Source organism: Convolutriloba macropyga, chromosome 15 (genome assembly GCF_964194025.1).
Source record: "Convolutriloba macropyga chromosome 15, txConMacr16.3, whole genome shotgun sequence".
Classification (NCBI taxonomy): domain Eukaryota; kingdom Metazoa; phylum Xenacoelomorpha; order Acoela; family Convolutidae; genus Convolutriloba; species Convolutriloba macropyga.
Window position 1 is genome coordinate 9,264,761 of NC_134482.1, and position 26,458 is coordinate 9,291,218.

Consider the following 26,458-nt stretch of genomic DNA (forward strand, 5'->3'; position numbering starts at 1 on the left):
TGGTCCATTATACATTCGAAACTCACCAACTCCATTGAGCGGAGTGAAACCACCCTCCAAAAAATTGGCTGGAAAGATACCCGCTAACAAGCGTACAAGGAGAAAGCTTGGCAGATAGTATGAGTTATCGGACCCAGGATCCGTAGTAGAAAAGGCTTCACCCGCTACAGCAGCCATCAAAGAACCAGGTAAATAGCCTCTTAAAGTCAAAAGTAGTGATCTTGCCAAATTTGGCTCCAGCAAGGAACTCCGCTACGGAAAATGGCTCAACTCAGGGTCCTACTTCATAATTGCAATGCACATAAAAGACCTGAAAAGGAAGTCGAGTGCCAAAGATAAATTTCATGGCCCCAGCTCTGAAACTGCATTCATAGCTTCTTCAACAAATTCAAATGTTCAACGCGCAAACTCGATGTGAAAACCACCAAAAACAGATTTCACTAAATTGACAACCAAAAGAGCTCAGAATAAATCCGCTACCACTCGCGCTCCACCGCTTTTGTCCATAACGTCAGTATTATCAGTACAAGAGACCGCCTATGAGAAATCTTCTTCCAAAAGATGCCGAAATACCCCTAAGTTCTAAGAGTTCGAAAAAATTGAAACTCAGGCAACGAAAAACTAAGATCAAAACAAGACCAAAATATGATGCAAAAGTGATGCAAGAAAGTGGAACCACTTCAATCTTACTTAACCCATCTATCATACCAACAAGAACAAGTATCGCTTTTTTATGCAATTTTGCCGCATACCAACATACAACTCCCAACCGTTCAGTTGCATCGCAAAACCAGTGATACGCCTCCAACTGGTGAGCAGCAATCACAAGCCCTTCATTCATCAGTTGTTGCTTATGTTCAGGAAGAACAAGCTCTTGTGGTTTCTCTCCCTCCCTCCAACTTAAGAATTGGAGAATTATCTCCAGCAATCCCACGATTCCACTACCTGGTCGATGTTAATCAGAATTACTCTTATTATTGATAGGAAATATGACAGCAGGATAGGGATGCGGAAAACTAAAATTAAACTCGGAAAACTATAAAACTGTCTCACAAAACTCTGATAGACATATTTATTGATTTTATAAAATATTATTTATCATTAGTTATAATAACAAGCAAATATAAGTTTTTAGAAATGATTACCAGCAAAAAATTAATTTGGTACGCTCAGTATTGCTATTTAGCTGATACACTGTTATTTATATAATGCACGGTAAAATGATTTATTCATTTTCTTGTCAGGAAAAAAATGAGATAGGGAAAAACTGCATATATTTAATTTTGTTCATTTGCCCTCTGAGTGCTAATACCAACAGTACTAATTGCATTCGCCCATCGAGTGCCCTCTTTGATCATTGCCCATTAATATTCCGCTGTCTGTAAATATTATTTTTTTCATTTGTTCATGCCTGATTTTTCATCAGACAATCACTTTGTTCTTCTGCTACTTCCTGATAAGTCGCAACATTCAATCATGCTGAGCAACTCAGATTTATATAGATCAAAAACATCAATATGGGAGCAATTTACTTTCAGTCTTGGATTCCCACTGCATTTCCACTCAACATATTTTAAGCGACTTCGCGCTGCGAAATCATAGTTCACTTTATATATTCATCACAAAATACAACACCAAAACTAATATATGTTAATACTTGATCTTGGTTTATGCAGTCAAGAGAGATGAGTCAATCACTTGTTACAGTTTGACTATTTTTTAGAATTCTGAGATAGGGTTTGCAACTGATTCTTCAACTCAGTGCCTTGTGTTTTGAATACATTTTATCCTGGATAATGAGCCAGTTTTCACGGGACAAAAATACTTATCAACCAATAGATTGAAAAAACCGTTTTCCTGATCTTTCCTGTGTGTCAATTTTTGCTATATTGTGCTCGCAAAACGACTTGTATGGAAGCTTGTATGAAATGAACCATTGCATAGCGTGAAACATTCTGTCAAAAACTGTATTTTTTTCTTTGGTCCTAATTGTTTGAAGCAATTATTTTGGTTGCAAAAACATAAAGATATTCAATAGCGCAAGATCGAAAGCCACCGCTTTTTGCTTGTCTTGTCTCAAAGATCAAAAGCCGACCGATAATTTCCATAAAATCGATTATTTTACTATCTTTTATTCCCAGTTCAATATTGCAAATTATTGATGATACATAAATTCAAGATGGCCAAAGCCAATATTAGAAAAGTTTAAGATCTTTCCGCAAAAAAAACGTGGGAACTTGAATTTGTCCAAAAAACACGTGTTAAACAGTAACTCTCCGATAAAACACACTGATAATGAATTAATCTTACTGAATTTACATTACTAGAAACATGTTCTTTACATATAGGGTACATAGTTTTTTATATTTGTCTGATTTGTTTGCAATGCTTCTGATAAACAAATTTTCATGCTCAGAAGCAAACCTTTTTTCCGTTCTATTCAATATAATTTGAGTTTATTGATTACAGTTTGATGGCGGAATTACAATTTATACCATTACTGAAATTCTGAAAGTCTCATTTGTTGGCTGATTTCTGTCTACAGTGTTGTGCTACGACTCTGGGTAATACATGACGATGGTTATTCTATGACAATGGGGTTTTTGATGACATTTTTTACAAAAAAAGAATCAAAACCAAAACTGTGACGTTTTCTTTGGAAAATACAGGTTCCTGTAACCACCTTGAGAGGGCAATGACATCTGTTTCCCATTTCAGGCGTTACAGCAGATAATAGACCTAAGTCTCAGGGTCTTTGACGTCACTCATGAGGTCTCGTTCCCCTTTTAGGAAACTTTTGATTCAAAAACTCGATTTCTTTTAGCAGAGCTGGCGCAAAGAATTAACAGTTAAATTTCTAGAAGTTCTGACAAAAATTCAAACTTTCGGACAAATAGTTCCTGATTGTTTTGCAAATGTGCGATATAAAAAGCGTTTATAGCAGTTAAAACTCAGGTGCATCGAAAAAAGTCGAGTGTCTTTTTATCTTGTTAGAAAAAGACACATTTGCTAACAAAATAGCTGCAAAAAGTTTTGATGGAAAAGTTTTACCATTTAAGAATCAGATATTAACAATTGTTGGAGTCGTTTTCAAATTTCCTTACAACCTTGCTTTTTTATTCTAGTTGAGTTGTTTCATTTTTATTGAATTAACAAACTGTAAATTTTGTTGCCGCTCTGCTAATTCATTTAAAAAAATTCTACACGAACCAGAAAATTTCAAAACAGTTGATCAAAAAAGCAAGTTGGTAAGCAAGATCCATTCGAACATTTCTTTTCTTTTCAAACTCAGATAGCAAAATCTTGTTCAGTACTTATTGTAACATAGCTTCTACAAAACTCAGATTTTTCTTTTAAATTGTCCTCTGACTCAGCAGTTACAGTTGAATTCCATTTTCCCTGGTTAAAGACGTTACCAAGTACATGAAGGAATTTTTTCCAAAGGTAACAGCAGTCACCAACTGTCACGGCAGAAAAATTGGGTTCAGACGTCATCTTAAAGGTTGATTAATTTTGATAATTAACGAATAGTTTCATAGAATTACGATACCATAAATGGTTAGCAAATCTTTTTGTCATTTAGACAATAACAAATCAACATCGACGTCAAAGACTTTAGTGCTCCGATGGCTCACTATAAACCAATATCACAAATAAATAACAAAAACCTATTGGGCAAAGACCAACCGAACGCTGTTTTGCAGCCTACAATTAAACCACAAACTACCATTTCTACTAGGGAGTGGTCATCTGCATAAGCGATCTCAAACACGAAAACTAACGAGAAACAGCAAAACACCCGGCACAGCCCCCATTGCAATAACAATCTTTCCGGTAACTTGTCCCGACTACCAAACGCAATCTGAACAAGATCAATATAAAATTGTTATCAAAAACAAATTGTAGACGAATTGTTTGAGCAATAAACACCTGAGACAAAATTATTTTTCACAGAAAAACTACCAAGCCTGAAACGTCATTCTACTCTAAACGACCCTTCAAAACCATTGAAACGACCGCCAGCAGCATTCTCAAAAGAATCTGCTCCTTTAGTTTCACACAGCATTAATCAAATGAATTGTTACAAAGCCAAAACAAACAACAACAATGCTGTCGCTATGATCAATATTTTTGTAAAACGAAAGAGCCAATTACTCAGTGGAGCAACCTCAATTCTCCTTCAAATAATCAAGGCTTCGGCGTGAATCGGAAGCAGTCTCGTCCGAGAGATTGGCGTGAACAACTAAAGCTGATTCCGGTGTCTTTTGTTCCAACAAACCCTTTGATACGTATACGCTCAAAGATCTTGGCAGCCACTTCACATTCTTGCTAGACACACTTCCAAACTTTCTAGCACTTCCTTGCGAAGCGGAAACATCAACTACACTCCAATACGTGAGTATCCAGAACAAAATGCCATTCTCAAAGATAGCAGCGGCCGTCACTTTCACTCCATATAAGTCATTGAGACAGAAAGTTGAGATATCTCGTGCATACAGCATGCCAGCAATGAACGTCACACCAGCCAACATATTTGAGTTGAATCAAATATGTGACACAATTAATAATCTCCGCCACATTCTTCTCCCTCAGTTTGCTGGTGGCAAAGTTGATCCTTTTTAGACTAAACACCCTTGCTTACACTCATCCATCGAAGTAATACCCGGAAACATAAAACAACCATTTGGCGTGAACACAAAACTTGAATGGATATTAGCTGTCAACTCCGACACATTTCTGAACGATATGAAATTGGTTTTCCCTGGAAAACGCCTTGCCTTTTGGAGAACAATTTTTAGTGTGCTCTTAATCAGCTGCAGTGCTTTGAGAAAAGACTGGACAACAATCCCACGCTGAAAGAAAAATACGATCAAACGCTTTCAGCAGACTCAAGCAAAAATTACATAAATTGAGTCGAAATAGCAGAATCTGAACCTGAAAAAAATGGTACTTACCTCATTATCCAGATCAATATCCAATCAAACAGGGAAAAATTCGACGGTTGGCAAAATTCGACGCTTCAAAGTATCACAGACAGTCATTGAACAGCATCTCCTAACAGGACCAAATCTCTTGGAAAGCTTACTAGGCATACTGCTACGATTTTGCGAGCATTCAGTTGCAAAACTTGCAAACATTGAAAGTATATTCATGCAAATTGCTGTCAAACAAGGAGATCAATCAGCACTTCGCTTTCTCTGGTCAAAAAACAAAGTTATAATGCATTATTAGTTAACTCGCTTGATTTTTGGTGCCACTTGGCCATCTTTGTCCTAAATCAATCTGCCAAATACAAAAATAGAAAATTTTCCCAACATTTTTGCAGCAATAACGAAACGATTTTACATGGACGACTACGTTCATTCGCTTTCCACTATCACTGACGAGAATGACACTTTAATGCAACCAAAAAATTCCTGCAACGAGGAGGTTTCAAATTCACCAAATTCTTATCATGTTGTCTTGAAGTGCTGGAACGAATTCCAAGTAAAAATTTACATTAATCAAAAACTTTCACTCACGAGTTAGGACAAAATGGAATTTCATTGATGTTAAATTTTTCGTAAAACCATTGGAAGAATTGCCGAAGAATGCGGCAATATGTATCCATAGAAAATTTTCCAGTCTTGTTGAGTCGATTTCTGACCCAATCCGTATTGCGTCACCAGTGACTATAAGTTTCAAGATTGTAATGCAGCAATTTTGGCAATGGGTTCAAAACGAGGAATTACAAAAACTACTTCAAAAAATTCTAAACAGCTACTTCGAATCACTCGCAATTGAACGCACGCGAGCAATCAATTTTCGTGCAAGATCACATGAATTTGAACATCAATTGCAAGTGTTTGTTGATTCGTCGAATTGTGCTATGGCAGCAAAAAATTATCTCCGGGTTCATGAAAATAACACCAAAAAAGAGAAGCCAACTTCATAATCAATAAACGCAAAGTAACTCATATGAAAGCGTTGAGCTTTCCAAAACTTGAACTTGAGGCCGCAATAATAGGGATACGATTACTCAAAACAACTCAAAAGGAGACAACACTCAAGATACACCATACACGTTTTTGACAGACAGTCGAGTTTTTCTTGATTGGATTGCTTCTAAGAAGAAACAGAAACTGTTTGCCCCAAACAAGCTCCGAAAAACACACAAATCTTCAAATTTCAGTCAATTGCTATATAAACCCACAAACCAAAATCCTCCAGACCCTAGAACACGTGGCCTAGAATCTGAAGTGTAATGTTCTAAATGTTCACAGGCTCCTGATTTCCTAACAAAAAATTAATCCCATGGGCTATCAGCTCACACTAAATTACGTTCTGCTAACTTAACAATGTTTACATTAAAACCAAATGAATCAGTCATTGACCCAACACGTTCTCGATCTTTGACAAAACTGTTTTTAACACTCGCAACTGTTTACAACATTCTTTTCCGAATTGAAAAGGCACGAATTAACAAAGAACAAAGAGCAGTACACTGCATACGACATCGGTCATGCACACAGCCACTTTATCAAAGTTTCACGGGAAAAATTTTTTTCCATTCAACTATTCACTCGCTAGAAAGAGGGCGTAAACTAGACTCTAAATGCGAGATTCGGTCCTTAAACCCAGACTTAGACGAAAACGGAAAAATTAGATGACAAGGCCAACTACAATTTGCTCCTGAAGAATTACAATTAGCTTAATTATCAATAATTCTGCATGCCAAAGACTCAAAGACACGCCTGTACGATTAGCATGCGCATCAATTCTGTATACTCCAGGAAACCGAAGCCGTCAAAGCTTTTTTTCAACAGTGTCATCGGCCTCAGAAAACGTTGTTAAGCATCCGATTTCGATGTTTTTGTGCGGTTTTTTTAATGCTCAGAATATTCAACAAATAATGGCTCCACTGCCACTGTGCAGGTTTCCTGATACTCAATCGAAAATCCCCTTCGCTAATTCAGAAATTGATTTTTTTGGACCTTTCTACATCAAAGACAAAAAACATTTCACAAAGTACTACGGCCTCATTTGCACATAAATAGTTACGCGTTCCACACATCTTGAGCCAAGCCCTAATTTAAACATGGACGTTTTTCTACACGCCCTTTAACTTTTCGCATTAAAAAGATGTCAACCAAAACGATTGGTCGGCAAAACGATTGTTGGAGCAAACGAAGCAAACGGAGAATTAAAGCGATGTGTCCGCAGTCTCAACAATCAACGCATTGCCTTTGAATTTCTTATAAAAACACTGTTTGGGAATTTAACTCACCATACGGACCGCATTTTGGTCGTGCGTGGGAAGGGTTGATCAAAAATGCTAAACGGATCATTTTGATCATTCAGGGAGCAAGAGGCTTACATCAGATGCCTTCTCCACCATCATGGTTGAGGCCAAAAGCTTGTTGAACTTTCGACACCTTACACAGTTAATAGACGAAAACGGAAAAAACTATTCCTTTCAAATAGTTTTTATGGCAATAATATATACAATTTTATTATATTGCAACATTTACAGGATTAGGATGATAATACTTATTTACACACCAACGAATTTTTATAGTAAGCATAGAAATGAAGTCGCTTTATTTCACAGAGAATTTATACTTTCAACTTTATTTAGAAGCTTTTCGATCTTGTTATGAAGCCCATTAAAAACGCATTTTTTCCGTGAAAATAGTTTTTTTTGTGCGCCAAGCAATTTTTGGCATCAATTTTGGCAAGTTGCTTCTATGGTCTCCTTTCTCTGGGCTAAGATTGCTGAGTGTCGATCTTCAACCCGCGGATTCGATCTTGCAGATGATTTATCAACTTGGCAGTACTTTGGTCTGAACTCTTTCCGAGAGCTTGCTCTGCTCTCAACCGACTGACCTGATCTTCTAATTTTATCAGCAATTTCTGCTTAGTCAACAACTCGTTTGCTTCTTGTTCTTCACGCATTCTTCGAAGATACAAGGATTTCATTTCGGCCTCGAAATTCTGGGAAAGTCTAGATGCCGTTTCTTCCTTCCATTTGCTCATTGACTTGTGCAAGTCTTCAACTTCGTTTTCCATGATTCGAAGTTTCTTTTTCAGCTCGTCGCTTTCGGCCTCTCGGCCTCGGATAACGTTTTGAAGTTCGGAGACTATCTTTGCGTGGGCGTTTTCTAATTCCTCTTTCAACGATTCCTGCTCTTTCTCGTTCGCGATGTTCATGTGTTCGGTCAACGTTATCAATTTCTGTTCCGTTTCCTTTCGTAAATCCTTTAATTGATGTCTTAACCCACTTATAACTTTCTGAAGGTCGCCGTAGTTATTAACCAGGTCAGTTACGGTAGCTCGCATGTTCGCCAAGCAATTTCGAGTTGTAGTTTTCTGCAGAGCCGGGTTGAGCAACATTTGGTGAGGTTTGACCGGGGTCATTTTTGAGGTGACCTTTCTAGAGTCGATGTCAAGGGATTCCGCAATCATCTTGCAAAGGTCATTGACCTCGCACACAATTGTCTTTTCATGATGGTCGAACACGTTGAAGAAATGATCGATCTTGGTCGTAAGATCAACATGATCTTTGTCTAAATGTCTCAGTCTGTTTTCGAGATCCTCGATCTGCTTGCATAGTTTTTCGACTTCAAAATCGCGCTCTTGAGTCAGTTTTTGCCGAAGTTGTTCCAATTCCTGGAAATGTTGGTTCCTTAGATTGCCAACCGCGGTTTCATTCGAAGCATTTAAGTCTTGAATGTCACATTTGTGTTTGTCAAGCGTCTTTTCAAGCTCTCGTTTTAGTTTATCGTTTGCAGATTTCATTTCGGCGACTTGAGATTTTTCGTACTCGATTGCGTCATTTAACCTTGAACTGACCCGTTTCAATTCGTCCTCAAAAATTTGTTTTTCTTTTGAGACAAGCCTTTGCTGTTCTTCGTCCGAAAACATTCGTTCTTTATGAATTGTTGACTTCATATCATCTTCGAAAGCATTTTTCATCTTTCGTATCAATTCGCTCGATTTTTGCTGTTCTTCGGTAAGGGTCTTTTTAAGCGAATCGATATCGTAGTTATAATTCTCAACTGTCCGAGAGTTATTGGCTTTCAGGTCTGAAATTTCAGCTTTGAGTTTGTCCACCGCAGCTGTCATTTCTTCCGTTTTCTTCTTGTCAAGCGAAGCTAGGGCTACTTTCTGGTCGCTTTCGAGCTTAGCGACTAGTGTTTTCATCTGTGCCGCGTGTTCAGCCTTCAAATTTGAAATGTTTTCAATGTTTTCACGGGCTAATTGGGCTCTACCGTCGTGAGCTTGGGTAACTTGTTTTTCCTTTTCAATTACTATCATTTGAAGATCTTGATTTGACTTTTCTTTATCAGCAGCGTCTAAGGAAAGTCTATGTTCGGCAACTTTGCGGTCTTCGATTTCGTTTCTCAAATCTCGAACTTCGGCTTTGAGCTCATCTTCGCGTTGAATTCCTTCCTCGGTTTTGGCACGAACTTCTTTTTCTAACTGCTCAATTTTGGCGACCAGTTCCTGGCTCGATAATTGATAATCATCGATAGTTTTCTGGCAATCTTCGATTTCATCTTGAAGCTTTTCGGCCTGTTTTCGCGCGTTCTTCTGCTCGGCAAAAACTTGCTCTTTCGCGATGTTTATTTGACGCTCAAGTTCTAATTTCTCAACATAGCTAAACGCAAAATCGCCACTAGCTAGTTTCTTTTTTAAAGCGTCGCGTTCTTCGATAATCGCCAAAACTTCCGCGGTATTGATTCCTAAGCTGTTTTCATACATTTTTCTTCGAGACGCGATTTGATCATCAATATTGTTCAGTTCTCGTTTTGCGCTCTCAATTTTGAACTCTAAAAGCTGATAATCGGTCGAGTCATGGCTATGTTTTTCTGCAGCTAACGGGGTCAAACTCTGCGAAATTGGCGAAACGTATGGAACTGACGAAGTTGCCGACGTTTGAGGCAGACTTCGGCCACTTTTAAGCTGATTTTGGAGCTCTCGAAGTTCTCGAAGCGATTCCTGCTTTTTGTTCATGGCTTCCTTGACTTGCCTGTCGAGGTCAGCCAACATTGCCATGGAATTTGTGGCTTCCGCCTGGAAAATATCGCTTCCAGTTGTAGACTTTCCACCCGATGCGGTGGATTTGTTTTTCCCGGCTCGCTCTTCCTCGAATTCCCAACGAAGTCTGGCAGCTTCTTTACCTGGAAAACAAAAAAAAACATCATTACGTGGCCAATGTCTGGAAAATCGAGAATACATGCTCGAATTTGTCGGAATTTTTCACGACCCATATATAAAATTAGAGTTTTAATCGTCTGTGGACACGATTGACACTAGTCTAATTTAGTCCAAATTTGCTTTCAAAACCTTTTTCCCCAGCAATATTTTTATCCCCAAGAAAGCCTAATTGGTGATTATCTTCGGAAATTTATCTGTTGCTGCTAATTGTGGATATGAAATTACTCATAGCACTGTTCACAAGAACAATTAATTCTTTGAGTTTGATCTCAACAAATTTTCATGTGTTATATGGTCGAATTAAACGCTTTGTAAAAAACATTGTTGTGTCACTGTTTTGACAAGGCTCTTAGACATCTCTATTAAATACAGACAAGAGAAATTGGATCTCTTCCGTTTGGACCCCCCCCCCCCCTCCCCCACAGCTTAGTGAGTGCATATTATTTGCACTCCCCAGACGCACGTGCATTAATTTTACATAATGATTTACTATGTAATGACACGACCTCTGTAACTAGGGGGCGCATAACGTACTGGTGGGGGGGGGGGGGGTTTCAAACGGAAAAGATACCAGATTTTTGTGTAGATATTCTGACCACTTCCTTCCCCAAGTCTACTTCGCTAGTGTCCCCTTTTTTGTCATTTTATGGTGAAGTCGTTAGCTCTATTAGTCAGATTGGCTTGAGGAAAAACGGTACCCAATGTGAGTATTTTCCCTAAAATCATGTAATAAAGACCCGGAGCCAGCGTTCAGGGTAACTCAGAACTGATTCATTAATAATGAATGGAAGACTTTAAAAAAATGTTGTGTTTCCTCAAAAATGCATAATAACAGCTCCCACGATGACATTTATAAGTTTAGACTTCATTATTAAAGTTCCGAGCAAGGTATAGTCTGAGAACATTGTTAAGTTGAAGGTGAACTCTGTTGAAACTCAATACAGAAGAAGGTGAAGTCTGTAAGTCCTGTGTACAGGCAGATCTGAAGTCTGCAGTCAACATGTACATTGTTTATCGAAGCCCATTCTAAACATAGTAATTTCATTGAAACTACAGTTGAAAGTACTTAAATGAAAATTTCGAAAATTTCATATATTTGTTCACACAAGTAATAAAATGTCAATTTTGTCCATTTACTTTAAATACAGTTAAGCCGTATAGAGTAGAAGAGTCTCGTGGCCATTTTGTCCATGAACTACAGTGAGCGAATCAGGAGGGAGCATCCCGCGGTGTTTCCGAGGTTAATTCAGGTAAAAAATAACTGCTGACAGTAGATACAAAAACAAAGAAATTAATCTTCTCTTGGAGCTTAGCTTTTTCTGTTCATAACAAAAACGCGGTTAACAAAAATTTGTTCTGAAAAAGCATTGCTGAAAACTCAATGTTTTGACATGAAATTTCTATGATCATTTGAAAACATCATAATGTATATTTAATGTTTCATTTTGGAAATATGCTGGCAGCCAGGTCCCGGGAGCTGAATTGCGCTGATATTTCAATTTTCAGATGAAAAAAATAGATAATATTCCTTGTAAAGTCTTTTCAACGCTGAAATTATGTAAAAATTGTGTAAATTATGAAAAAAATATGTAAAAATTACAAAGAGGCTCTAAACTATGTAAAAATCAGCTAGGAAAATTCAGCTTGTTTCAACCCCCGCAGCTTTTTTTTCATTTCTTCCGGCCCTTGAATCAACATGTATTCTTACATCCCTTTGATGCCTAAAGTACTATCAATTAAAATTATTTTAAATTTAAATAACAATTTATAAGGAACGCGCAAAAGAACTCTAAAACTAAATTCTTTAAATTAAGCGCATGTGGTGAGCAGTGTCATTGTTTTTGGCGTAAAATTGTATAACGTTTTTCTTACTGCAATATTTCTGCAAACTCAGTTCATTTCTTTAAAAATAATACGCTAATGCCTCCCCGATTTGACAACAGAATATACAATTTTGCAGGCAACAAAAAAGTGGATCATCTCTGTTTGAGAATTTGTCAAGTCTTGGCAAAAATTGCCAAATCAGGGAAAATTCTATGTCTTGAAGAAACAGTTATCATCCATGAATTTTTAACCACAGATAACGCGTGGAAATGGTGATTGAAAAATGAAACTGGTTCCATTTACGCTGCTCAACATCCTTTGAATTAATGAAAGATGTACATGGTGGGATAAAACAATGCACCATGTCATCATATAGTGTGAGTTGTATATAATAATTACGTAATTAATGAAATAAATGTTGCAGTACAAGATTTAAAATTATAAATGTGTCAACTATTAAAAGCGACCCTTTGCACGTTTCATTTTTTTAACTTATTGTTTTCCACGGTTTTTAAAACTTTCTGTTTGTTTCTCAAAATAATTACTCGGAGAAATTGACTTCTCAACTTAGTTATCAAAACTATAAACCCTACAGAGATAATTAATAATATACTTTATAGTGTTATAGAGATCGCTATCAAAAATTAAAAATTGCTGGATTAAAAAAATCGGCTCCAAAAGAATCATCTGGTCAACAAAGAAGTTTTTAATCAACAATTTTTAGAATTGCAATATCGATATGCATTTAGTTTTGTTACAAATGAACAAAACATTCACGCAACCTTAACTTTCAAAATTCAAGTAAGGGCTTTAGATTAAAAAAATAAACGTTTCATGCGTCACTCAAAATAATTTTCGAGGACTTCTGGAGCTACCTTATAAGATCTAGAGCATTATAATCATCATCTTGTTAATAGAACAACTGCCCAGGTATTTTAAAAATCAAGTGAAATCTATCTCTTTTCACAAGATGGATAAGTTAGGAAAAGGATGCGCTTTGATCGCCAAATCTGAGTTGCAGCGTTTAAAAAACAGTTTTAGTGATTTTTTTGTGGATTATTAAAGAATATAGAAGAAAGAATACTCGAACAAAAAGCGCAAAATTTTAAAAGTTATTATGTTTTTAAGTTCAAATATGTTTTTAATTTTGAAGAACACCTTAGGTTGAACTAATGCAATTAACTGTGCAAAGAAATGCCGGAACATTTATTTGCTTTTTGGTGAGACAATGTGAAAGCATCTTGATTGGTGTCTTTTCAGCCGAGAAGATTCCGGTTCCATAACGACCAGAAATTGGAAATTCATTTAGAAACAATTTGACGGAACAATTTCACTAGCTGGAGCATGGGTACATAAAAAACAATTTGAACACTTTAAGAATTCCCTCCTACAAAATTTCTCCTCTCCTGTGGGCTTATAATCAGTGTCTTTATTTTGTATATACACATCTATATACTCACGAAAGTCAGCAAATGACTTCTAGACTAAGTGGTCATTTTTTCACTTCCAAGTTTAACTTCGTAGAAATGCTTCGAATTTCAATTTATTTAATATTTTCTTCACTTTTTGACAAAATCAAAAGTCAATTTTTCTTTTTCAAGCTTGAGTTTCTGCTCGGCTGGAATTTAAGAAAACAAGAAGAAATGAACGCATCGGTTTCCTTTTCTACTGTTTACAGAATTCAACTAAACACAAAATTAGATATCATAAAATTAACAGAGGACAAATCTTGGCAAGAATCTTGGGAATTTCTAGAGAATGCCACTTTCCATAATTGCATGATTTTTGCAGGAATCGAATCCGATTATGAGAAAGTTATACGGTTCGTAACAAAAACTCCTAATAATTAAAAAAAATCTGATTGCGTTATGAGCTGGAACTTAAACTTTTTCATTTACAACGTTTTTCTAAATGAAGAAAAGGAAACAGGTCCAGATAAATAACAACAAAAAGAGAGTCGAAAAAGCAGAAGTAAATCAAATCTACGAGGAAATTTTTGCAAGTATGACAAACGAAACCTGTTTCTTCGAGTGTTCAAACGAAGACTGCAGTTGCTGCGATTGTTCCGACTTAAATTGCGAGTTGAAACTGGAGTCGAAATTTTTGGACCAATTAGAATACGACTGCGACAAGTTAAATGACGACAGAGAGCAAAATGAGCAATTTCCAAACCGACAAGAAAAGTTAGAGGAAATGTTTGAGCCTCAGTATCAGTCACCATTTGCAAGCCCAAGAAAAACAAGGGTTGGTACCATGTCTGCTAAAAGATGACTTGATCTTGGAAACTTATCAGTAATTTGTAAACCATGCCGAAATATCTGTTTTACTAAGAATGTACGTGGTTTTCATCTTCTTGAAACAGATTTTTTATTCTTTTATGAGAATCTGGAATTTTTTCCGAAGTTGAAGTTTTCTAGTATTGGAGAATTACAACCATAGTTTAGAATTTGGCCTACAAAAACAAAATAATGGGCCACAAAATGGTACGAAAAAGTACTGAATGGCCGAAGGAATTTAGAACCCCCTAGTTTTCAAAAGTAAAATTCAATTTTTGACGCAATATTTCTCCAAATTGTGATGAAAAAATCTAAAAACTTACACCATTGATCTACTACACTAGTGCTCAGCCGTATCATTAATATTGAAAAAACACGCAGTGTTAGTGTACCAGATGCTGCAATGTAAAGTTGATGATCCAAGTTTCACAAGAAAAAATATTGCCTTGAAAGCTGAGTTTGATCCCATCAATTCTCTCCCCAGTGTTTGACGCAACGTGCAAACATACCACAATTTTAGCGGAACTTTTTCTTGTTACTGTGCAACATGGAGCTTTGCGTGAAGAGTTTGCTTTTGGCATTTTTTAACGAAAAAACGGGAAACAGTTCGTTTAGAGCCATTTGGCTTACTAGACTCCAAGTATGCGATTCACCGAAATTGTCATTGTTTGAAGAGCGCTTCATAGAGTTCGACCCTCGACCCCTCCCCATACTTCATCCCCCCCCACATCTCCCTCCACACTTTTTCTCAAGCCCTGCACATCGCATCGTCCACCCGTAACCCAGCGCACTCAATTCCTCCCCCCCCCCCCCTTCCATCGCACTCAACCAACGACCTTCAATTAAACTAAAGTTACCCTCTCTATACCATACCTAGATGCAGCCGAAACTAGCCTCTTTCCAGTCGTTTGAGAGCAATTGGCGCGACATTAATCAGTCGTTTGAGAGTAATTGGCGCGACAATTGGCGCGACATTAAGCGGCGACATTAATGTTTATCTAGTTTACTTGATTCCGTCATTTTTGACCTATTTTATTCATTTTTGTAAAATCTTTTTCTCAATGTTTTTATCCAATGATTTTTTTGTCAGTTTCTTTGCTTATTACTCCAATTTCGATGGACAAAAACAACATATACTCGTATCAACTCTTGACAGAAGCTAGAAAATTTGGAAAGCAAAGAGACAACAAAAGTGACGGGCATTAAGAAGAAGAAAACCAAAAAAGAACCCCAGTCGCCAAGTAAATGGATCATCACAACAACGCCCCGAAAAATACGTTTTAGGGAAATTTGTCATCTAGCAGGATGCTGCGAGGAAAATAACGCATTGAAGAATTCGTGGTATTGAACTGTAGCCGACGCCTGGCTCACCGCAACCAAGGTTAAGATCAAAAACTAGACTAAGATAATTGAATTTTCTTCAGAACAAAAAGTTTTCAGTATTTAGTTTTATTTTTTTTATTTTTCAGCGATTTGTAATGTGAGAATGGTAATACAGAAAACAACCAAAGTTTTAGATACAATCATCAACCCCCCCCCCCCACCCCCGCAAAAAAAAGAAGAATATCAAAACTTTTGAACAGGTTTTTGGCCGCAACTATATAAATATTTTTAAAAAAGTTATATGCAAAAACAGTTTGATAAATTTTTCACATCAAGCAGGATGAGTGAAAACATTTTCCAGGATCATCGTAAAACAACTGGTTATGACTTCATGTAGTGAGACTTTAATATGGTGCTCGTTCATATAATCAAATACGCACTTTACCCCCAAACCACTTGCGCGTTTTTCATTGTCTGATCATTAACGCACGCTTCAACCGGGGCAGTGCTGAATCACACTATCGCCAAGTCTGTTTTTCGCTATGATCACACTCTGATCATGCCACTTTCAATCGTAAAATAAATTAAATCCAGACATAAAAATTGAACCTGTACAGACTAAAAACAGCATTAACTTTGCAAAAATGACAAAAATATAATTACCTGGTATATTTTGCAGTAACGGGAGTTCAAAATATTCAGGCTGATTTTGGTTATTCATTAACCACTAATGAGTTAATTAATAACAAAGAAACAATAAAAATCATCAAATGTATTGTTCTATGACTACAAATACAGTATATCTCTATGTTTAAAAATACACGTTGTCAATTTAAGTTAACACATACAAGCAAAAACGTATACAACATTTATCCTGTTGACAAGTAAACAGACAAAAGTATTTTTAATCAAATAATTTTGGCAACCAGAACAACTTTCAAGTGTTTTTAATTTATATTAAATGTTTGGTTATTATAACCAGTTATAACTTACCTATAATGTCCCTTTCCTCTTCCGTAAATTCCTCGGAATCGTCTAAAATTGCTTTGTCCAAAGAAGTCATAACTAATTCTAGTTATAAGTATAGTTATTTACTAACCAGAACCACACAGCTGGTTATAAGAGTTGACTAACTGATAAATGTTAAATTACAGTCAAAAAGTAACCAAGTTAAAAAGATATAACTAGTTTTAAAAAATATTCGAAGCCACGTTAGATTTAGATTACAAAAACTATCACGTTTCATTTATGCAGTATTTTGTATTAAACGTGGTTAAGTTTAAAAATTGAGTTTAAAACGTGCTTTTTAGTAATAAAAGCGAGCTATTGACAAAAGCCAAGCAGACTAAAAGAGCTTTTCAAAGTAAGAAAACATTGTTAACTAAGATCTTCGAAAAGTATTTTCTTTTTTATTACATTGTAACTCTTTTTAGCACTTTTCATATGGTGGTTTCTTGGCAGCATAGACAAAGGTCTGTATACATGTGTAGTATATACACTGTAACTATCAAAAGTTAAGAGAACAGAATAAACAAAATAAGCATCAAAATGATTTATTCGTGCAATACATTTTATAAAAGCAAATTTGCCGTAAAATTATCCCACCCAGGTTGACCACGGGCCATGTATGACTTCGACAATCATATCCATTATATGAAGTTTGAGGGACCTTACAAATTGCACACCTGAGCGTTAAAAAAATAAATTCTGAAAAGGTATGACAAAGTGTCTCTCTGAACAAAAATCTCCGGGTCGAGGTGTCAACGAACGCTAAAATTGCTAAAAGAATGTAAGGTAAAAAAGAATTTTAAAAAAAAAATTCATCGCTGAGAATCGCAAATCTTACAAAAACTCACCGCTAGAAATCACTGTAGATTTTTTCACGATGATTTTCCGTAAGATTTGCGGTTTTTAGCAATGAATTTTTTTTCACCGCTATTTACCAAGATTCTTCAATCATTTTTTTCAACAAAACCTCAACTGGGGTCATATCCAGACAAAACTTTGGAAACCATATCTAAGACCACACGGGCTGACGATTATGAAAAACTTCTAGTAATCATGCAACATACAAGGTCATATACACATTACAATAATAATTTATACAATAATAAAACATTAGAAGGTGGCTCGGTCATCAGTGTTTGCACATAAATTTCCGACCTCGCTCATCCTCATTCTTGGCCTAATTATCTACCAAATTAGGCAGAGACAGGAAAATTGAGGATATAGAATGCCTGAAAAATAAAACGTTATGCAATCTCGAATTAAACAAAATTTTGAACAGTGAGTGAAGTAAATAACAGTCTGGTTAATTGCTCTCAAACGAACTTTGTAGCAATTATATTAGTCCTGTCGGTCTTCTTTTGCGATTTTTCGCTTGACTAATTTTTGTTCTGACGCTTTTGAGTTTTTGTCCTCAAAAACGGGATAAACAGGTAGCGCCAGCGGGCATTAAATGCTCCTAGAACTTTTCATTTCAAACTGTTTTGGAGACTTATACTTATGATTTGAAGGGCGGTTCTTAGAGGTTGAATACAACCCCACTGTTGACCCCCCCCCCCACTTTTGCTCCTCCCACCGCACTGTTGCCCCCCCCCCCACTGTTACCCACCCACCTTCCTCCTCACAACGCCCCGGTGAACCCATCCCCCAGCCCCCCCCCCCCCCCCCCGTGGCTCCTGACGAACAACGGATCGCTAAAAACGAGCAAATTTATACTTTAAAAATACGCTTTTTATTTTTTTTTTCAATTTTTGAGTTCTTTCAGCCCTAGGTGTGAAATAACCTCCTCTAGGGTTTTATAAAAAAATATTGTATAGTTTCTAGTGCTAGTGGAATGGTTTACATCACGAATAGTTTAGCATCTTCCAACATTTTAACATCACGAATTTTAGCAATTTTTTTGACAAAACGTGCAAATTTCTTCAATTTTTTTAACATTTTTTTCATTAATCACGTTTTTTCAGACGCAGGGGCCAAAAAGCGTCCATAGGGGTTTCATAATAAGTTACTAAAAAAAATTTATTTGTCATGGAATAGCTTTCAATTTTTTATTATGAGAAAACTTGATAAAACATGATATTTTTGATAAAACTTGCATTTTTTCAATTTCTTTGAAAAAATTTTCTCAGATTTCTGCAGTCTCAAACGCCAAAAACTTCCTCTAGGCTTTGACAACAAGTTATTTTTAGTTTCTAAAAGTAATGGAATGTTTTTCAAGCTTTCAACACCACGAATTTGCCTTTTTTTAAAACATGCAATTTTTTCAAAGTTTTGGCATTTTTTGTCATTATTCAGGTTCTTCAACTTATCGAAAACTATAGGTTACTGCAAAACTTCTAGATGTAGAAGATAATTTTTCAAGGTTTTATTATCAGCAAATTTATAAAAATTTGCAACTTTTTCAAGTTTTTTGAATCTTTTTGATTTTTCTATCAAATATTTTGGCACGAGGGTCCTAGGGACCTCCTCCAAGGTTTAACGATAAGCTCACAAATAGTTTTTAGAGTTAATGGAATGGTCATCAATACTTTAATGACTCCGTTTTTACCAATTTTTTAATAAAAACTAATTTTTTTTCAAGTTTTCGGAAAATTATTGTTGTTTCCAAATTTATTGATCTTTGAGCCGTTGAAACTCTTTAAACATTGAGAAAGGGACAGTCGATAGTCTCATGAGACAATGAAATGGTTTGGAAAATTTTAACATTTTAAATTTTTTGAAATTAAAATTTGCGATTATTTTCAAAGTTTTTGAATATTTTTGTCCTTTCTGAGTTTAAAAAATAATTTAACATTTTCACTGCGAAATCTGGAAGCCTTCCTTTTAAACTTTGCAATATTTTGCAACTTTTTAAAGTATTAGGTTTTTTATTTGATTTAATTAATATTAAGGCTAGAAAGCTAAAAGTAGCACAGTCGAATCAAGCTAAAGCTAGCCTCACTAAACCGTGGCTAGCTACTGACAAAGCCAACCTCTCGCCGGTCGTTTAAGAGCAATTCGCCCGACATTAGTCCGTTATGTTTATCTTTTGTTTTACAAGAATGAAAACAAATCAACTGAGCAACACATTTGAGATATAGTTGAAACCAGAAATCTATATAAATAGAAATTCGCAATCAGGAAAAAAAAACGATTTGATTGGATAAAAGCCCAATTTTGTCAAACTGCAGAACTGAGATTTCGAAAATATTTTCTCCCCAATTTTCAGCCAAATATTAAACCCTGAAGTCTTTCAAGAACCCTAGTCGAGACCTGGAATTTATGAAAAGAACTATTAACTCCAGGTGGGGGTAAAAACGAATTAAATTACACGGTCGAGGACCCTAGTTGAATTCGAGGCTAATTCTTTCCATAAGTCCAACCTAATTCTTTTCAAATTTTAAAAATGAGGCAAAGTAAAAAGTTTTGACAACATCTGGGTTCGATGTCATGAACTTCTCCAACTTACCCAATTCTTAACCAATTGCGCAACATGTCCTTAACTTTGAAGGAAATTGAAAACCAGTCATTATAACGGTCGCGAGCGCAAATACAGCACAAGTTTTATTGTCCAGCCAAATTCAAGAACACCTTTATTGTCCAGACAAATTCCAGAACACCTTTATTGTCCAGCCAACTTCTGGGACGGTTGTTTTAGTTCCAGCCAAAGTCCAGGACATCACATTAGGTCCAGACAAATTCATTTCATGCCCAATATCTGTCGAGGACAGTCTTTTCATACCTTAAATCTGACGGGGACGGTCTTTTTATATTTCCAGGTCTCGACTAGGGAAAAAATAGTACTTGATAATTCAGCTTGGTTGAACCCTATCTAGTTTCACATTGTCAAATAGGATTTATTAAATGCGCTAGAAAAATGTAAAACAATTGGTTAAAAAGAAAACAGCATGCGGCAACAAGTGACGTCAAAACGCAATTTCAGCAGAATGTTAGAATTCAGCAAAAATTTTGATCAATGTATTCTTGACCTGCAACAGGCTTCAACTCAAGAACAAGTCAAATTTTTAACTCAAATCTAGGAGGACAAAAGATCTGCTAATGATAAGAGGACAGCTTTAAAAAATAAGTCCCATGATAAAAAGTAGCAGGTCAAATTTCAATATTTTAACGTAAAAGTCAGCTGTGATAGTGAGCAAAGTAAATGAGGCAATAACAACGCTTAAATAAAAGGAAATAATCTTGACAAAAAACTCCGAACAATTGATGGTTTAACTTGCAGTGGGGCGTCATGTGTTTCAAGCAATGAGTGCAATTGAGGTGCATAGAGCATTGAATAAAATTAAACCCAACAACTTTGCAGATTCAGAAGTCTATTCTAGTTTAGCAAAAAGAAATTCCTTATATTTATCGAAGTATTTGATGGCACAAACTGCTTCTAACAATTCCAATTCATTAACACTGTGTCGTTCATCACAAGAGTGTGGAAATCGAGAAGCAAAAAGCTATTCGCTTCAACCCTTCTACTGTTAATTGTTCCAAGGCCGCATCAAGACCGGTTTAAGAGGGACCACATTTCACTCGTGTCTCGATTAGCTGTCTATATTGGCAACTTTCTTAGCATTCTTGATGTGATTTGCATTCCTTCCAAAACAAATTTTGTGTGTTTAAGTCCAAACAAACCTCACTGGTTTGGGTAGAAGAAGTTGTAGCGGGTGACATATTTGAGCAAGATTTGGTACAAATTTACTAATATAATTTAAGGATCCCTGAAATGATTGCAGGTTTTTTTAAGGTTTTTGGTCCTTGGAGTGTCAGTATTACAGAAGTTTTGCTTTCGATCGGCGACACTTTTGTGAGATGTCATAGCCAAGGCAGGCTATTTCTAATTTTGCAAAGTTGCTTCTCGATAAACTAATTCTAACACTTTCCTTGTCTATACGACGGAGAAAATCAAAAGTTTTTTGTGCGCTTCTTTTCTAACTTTGCTTATTTTTAAAATGTCATCAGGGAAGCAGTAAATTTGTTTGGGCCCAGTTAAAGTTAATTCATTGCATTTGAGTTTCTGCCGGAGTATCAATCCTTGTTCAATATTTAAATATTCCTGCCCTATCGCCGCTCATTATGTTGAGATTATAATGTTTAGCAGTTATAGGATGTAAATTTATTTGGTTTTATGCATATTTCGGGACTCTGGTTGAAAACTAAGTAGTGTTTTGCGGTGTGGGATCACTAAATTGTGAATTGTTGAGATAAAAATTCAATTATCATTTCTGTGTTCGGCATTTTATTTTTCTTTTTGTTGAGAGCTTGTTTTAGAAATTTGTGAACCTTGTGCTAAGTTTATTAAACGGTCTTTTTAAACTCTGACTAAAATAAGAGAAAATAATTAACTGATGGTTTGAGACAATTCCAACTAGTGTCAATTCTGCGACTGGGATGTGCCAACCATTACTTGTCAGTGGGATCCGGATTTTTTTCTTTAGTCTAATTTGGTTTGTGAATGTGCGCGATTGAGGTTTTTCATTTTGCTCAACCAGACTGCTTGTGTATTGCTCCAGCACTCGAGTTTTGAGTGACTTGTCCAAAATACTGCAAACGCTTCCTGGATCGACATATAATGAAAGGCAAATATTCCTGTTTTGGTTTGCATAATACCAAACTAAATGTAAACCCGACTGGTACAATTTGAATCGTAAAATTTGTTCAATGGTAATGATTGCACATAATTTATGGAGTTATCTATCGGGGTTTCTTCTTCTGACGCTCTAACGGATTTTTTCTTTTGACTAGGGCACTTTTTTGCTTGCCAGGTTTCCTGCAAACTTTTGCGAAAAGATCCAATAAACCACAATTATTGCATGTTTTAAGACACGTTTAAGACATTTTTCTGTCGGCTTGTTGTCCATACCAATCAGCAGTTTTGGCAGTGGAAGGGGGGAGGCTGAACTACTGATTTTGGGAAATAATTCATAGTTAACCAATCCGCAAAGCGAGTGCTTGCTGTTTATTGATTTGCGCTCACGCTTGCAGGAACAAGTGTTTCATTAAGAGTTTGAAAGTGGTATTGATTTCCCATGCCCGGTTCCATTTTAATTGGTAGTTCCAGGGCTTTTCTGGGTTTTACCGTTTCTTTCAGCAGTACTTTTTGGATTTTTTGGATCTATTAGAATTGTTATAAAAATATCTCTGATGATTGTCTCTTCTTTGTTTTCGAAGTCGCAGTTTTCTGCAATTTCGTCTGGTTTCGTTTTTTTCAGAAGTGTTCAAAATTTTCACCTCTCATTTTTTTCGTTATCAGGAAAATATGTCTATCGAATACTATGTTTCGAGGAATGATAAACGCTTCTTCGACCAGGGTCCGGAATTCTACCTGTAGTTATTTGATCTACCGTGATATGGCGATTCATGCTACTAAATATCCGCCGACCTTCCAGTCCAATACTCAGGTACAAGAGAGAGAGAGAGAGAGAGAGAGAGAGAGAGAGTGAAACTTTCTATCCGCGAGATGGCAAGGTTTGCCACCGCACATTATATCAACTTCTACCAAGCGTTACATGTTTTCTGACAGTTCATATTCACTGTGCATTCCGGGCGTTTCTTTCACGTTCATCTTGCGCCGATTGACGCCAGATCATCTCCTATATGATTGGTCTTAGTGACAAATCCCCCATTTCGAATTTAGGACCAACTAGGGTGTCCGAGATTGTTTCCTTTCACTAACAGAGCAAGCTTATTTTGAACTCTCCATTTTTTCCAAGGAAGACGTGGGTTTGGGGTTGCTTCGTCCAAAAAAGGCAACACCCAGAGGGCTTTGTTTTTTTGGTGACTGCGCAGTGTCGTACTTTATTAAATTAGTACAGTATCCGCGGGCCGAGACGACAGCTTGATTCGAGACAATTTTTTGATTAAGGCGACGCCGAATCTTGGGAAGAAATGAGTAAAAGATTTCAAATTCAAGATTGCAGAAGAATGAAAGTTTCAAGTACTTACCAACACACGACATATATGAACAGAGCAAATAATCAGGACACGGGAAGGTAATATGAAAGAACAAACGTAAGATCAGACTGCGTGAAGCAAACATTACGAAAAAAGAACAATATCAACATTTATAAAAACGAAAGGGAAATGAATTTGAAGTAAAGTTTCATCATATTTTTGCACTAAACTAATGGTTGATGTACACGTATGACACTCTCATTACACTCAGACACTATGATAAGTTACTTTGTATTAGAATGTTGTAAATATAGTTCTTGAGATGCGAATGAATTATTTAAATTAGACAAAGAAACGCTCGAGGTGGTAGTGGTGTTAAAATATAAAACTAAATTAGTTGTAGTGTTTTGCTGTGCAGATAATTGATTTTGACAAAACTTACTCAAATGAGGAGCAATAATTGGTGTACTTGTTTTGTAATGTACTTGCTGCCGACGCAATACTGAATAAAGTAGCAAATGAAAATTATTCATCCTATGCAGATATGCTTTTGTTTTTCGATTGGGTTTGCGATACGTATAGTTGACTAGAGCTATTTTTGCTCCTGTTAAAAGTTAAATTTTAAACCAGAGTGGTAAAAATCGATCTAGTCAAATGGTTATTTTTTGGTGTGTTTATTCTTTGTGAAGTGAGCGTACAGCTCGACGATCCGTTACAATAGAATTTTTTTCCATATAACTAAATTTTATCATTAGATTTTCAGTGTACATATTTTGATTGTCGAGCTCGTTTTCCAAGGTTTCAGAAAGAATTCTGCATAGCAAGAGCTTGTTGTCACTTTACTACTCTAGATTTGCAAGGAGAATACGCCGAAGTTGATTCAGATGATTGTTAGAAGTGCGAAGCGAGTAGAAGAATACATTGTGCAACATAGAAAAGAAGCGTAAAACAAAGTGAATGAGTTTGCTGTAGCTAAGTTTGATGGACAGATGAAAGTTCACGTAGTGCAAAAATTAGTTCTAGTAATGACTTTAAACTTGCTGGAAAAAACACTTGGGTAAACAATGCCAGCAAATGAACTTCAATAATTTTATTGCAGGAAAGAAAACACAAAATAAGAACCTAGTGTTATGTTTACCAGAAATCACAATCTATTAACCTATAATGTACAAGAAAGTTCACAAACACAGCTTTAGAGACCTCATTTGTCCTCTTATTGTTCCGACCCACTTTAGTGGGGGAGGAACTATATACTCAAATGGGTTTTTTTGTTCAGTCAATTTTGGCCGATCGATTTGATCATCGTAGAGAGTTATGAGTGGTATCATTAAAAAGCTCGTCCAGTGTAGAATATGGAATTAAAAAGATTTTTTCGGTTTTCGCTTTTTATAGGGAGTTATCGAGGTTTAAAAATTTTGTGAATATTTGACGTAATTCATCTGTTTTTATTTTTGGAATTTTTGACCTAATTTTCATCAATTTTGCTAATATTTGTTCTAATTTTTTGCTGTAAGGTTATTGATTTTATCTCTAAAGGTAGAGGAGGTTTGCTGAATTCTTCGATCTGAGTTTTTTTGGCTAGAATTTTAGAAAAAAATCAAAATTCAGTTTTTTCGGGACCAAATTTGCTTTTTTAGCCCACTTAACTTAAATTTGCTGAAAATAGACAGCTTGAAACACCGGCAATATTCTTTTTAAGCTGACACATGAGCTAGTTCTACACTCTTTGTGTTTTAGAGTCTTCTGGAATTAATATTTTGCCAGTTTTTTTTTAAATTTAAACTCGATAACCATAAAAAATGCTTTTTTATTTTTGACAAACTGAAAAACTTTGTTCAAAAATTGATCTATTTATCAACCATTTGAAAAAAGTGAGTATTTTGTTAGACGCGTAGTAACATCTGAGATGATCTTGATCTCGCCATGAATGCTCACGAGAATAAATTCTTTAGATTTTAATGGGACGCGACTTTTTTTCAAAATATTTCGGCTATGTAAAAGTTTTTTATGAAAAATTCTTTTAATTACAAGAAATTCAACTCAGGGATCAAAGAGTGACAGATACGATTCACAATAAACAAGGCCCAGCGATATTTTTACACGGTTTCAGAATAAGCTCATGGTTTTTGTGGCTCTGACCTATTGATTTCGAAAAAAAACTTTCATGTAATTCTTGCATTTTACTTTCATTTGTTACCTTTTTTGCAGTTAAAGGACTTGTTGTCCCCACTCAAAGATCCAGTCATTTCTCAGGAGGTATAAATCAATCTAAACAATTCTTTCAGTTGTTATCTATTGTCTGTTTTGACTTTGAATGTAATTGTTTTAAGAAAACAGCGGTTAATTTTTGAGCTTTGCCACTTTTTTTATCTTATTTCTCTCAACTTAGGGCGCAGTCTCAGTAAAAACAAGCAGAAACCGGTTTCCTGTGGGTTATAAATTAATGTTCGCAATAGTCCTATGTTCAACTAATGTTCTCTTTCTCTTTATACTACGCGGTTTCTTTAATTTTTTTTATTTTTGAGAATAATTGTATATTTTATGAGTTCAATTTGTTTCCTTGTCAATTTATCATATAACTGACAAGACCTATTGAAAGAAAGCATAGTAGGGAAAACGCACAGCTTTGAAAAAAACGTATCTGGATATGTTAATTCTTTTAGTTATATAGTTTATGCTCTTTGGGCTGAGACACAGTTATCTCGCAAATATTAAATGGACTTTTTTTGTTTTGCCTATTTTTGTCATTTTTTGTACTCCATGTACCTGATAACAATAGGTCTCAATTGTTTTCCCAGGACATATAACTCAACCTATGTGAAGATTTCAGTTTGTAGCTGTTAGTTTTAATGACTTTAAAATTGAAATAGGAAAATTTTTTTTAATTGTAAATTTTTGCTTTAATTTACGTAACCATGTAATTCGATCTCAATATTTAGAAGTCTCAAATA

General features: G+C 35.8%; 1 protein-coding gene and 1 long non-coding RNA gene across 3 annotated transcripts; one reads left to right on the plus strand and one right to left on the minus strand.

Annotated features, from left to right (window-relative positions):
* Window positions 1–7,450: 7,450 nt before the first annotated feature.
* LOC142354708 (uncharacterized) lies at window positions 7,451–16,839 on the minus strand. 2 transcript variants are annotated; one of them, XM_075407079.1, is made up of 2 exons: window positions 16,617–16,839; window positions 7,451–10,163 (listed from the first exon to the last, which is right to left on the minus strand). In XM_075407079.1, the coding sequence occupies exons 1-2, from the start codon at window positions 16,684–16,686 to the stop codon at window positions 7,747–7,749; spliced, it is 2,487 nt and encodes an 828-aa protein (XP_075263194.1). In that variant the 5' UTR covers window positions 16,687–16,839; the 3' UTR covers window positions 7,451–7,746. The 2 variants fall into 2 exon arrangements, with proteins under 2 accessions (XP_075263194.1, XP_075263195.1); XM_075407080.1 differs by lacking the exon at window positions 16,617–16,839 and adding an exon at window positions 16,287–16,441.
* On the plus strand, window positions 13,469–15,731 carry LOC142354337 (uncharacterized). The gene is made up of 3 exons (XR_012761077.1): window positions 13,469–13,679; window positions 13,954–14,268; window positions 15,457–15,731. It is a non-coding gene; the product is annotated as an uncharacterized LOC142354337 (long non-coding RNA).
* Window positions 16,840–26,458: the final 9,619 nt, after the last annotated feature.

What these genes read in the sequence shown, in the direction of transcription:
- LOC142354708 (XM_075407079.1), bottom strand. Translation starts at nt 16,686, where the DNA reads ATGACTTCTTTGGACAAAGCAATTTTAGACGATTCCGAGGAATTTACG. An exon ending in AGAGGAAAGGGACATTATAG is followed by an intron (nt 10,164 to 16,616) that starts GTAAGTTATAAC and finishes TTTGTTTTCCAG; the next exon opens with GTAAAGAAGCTGCCAGACTT.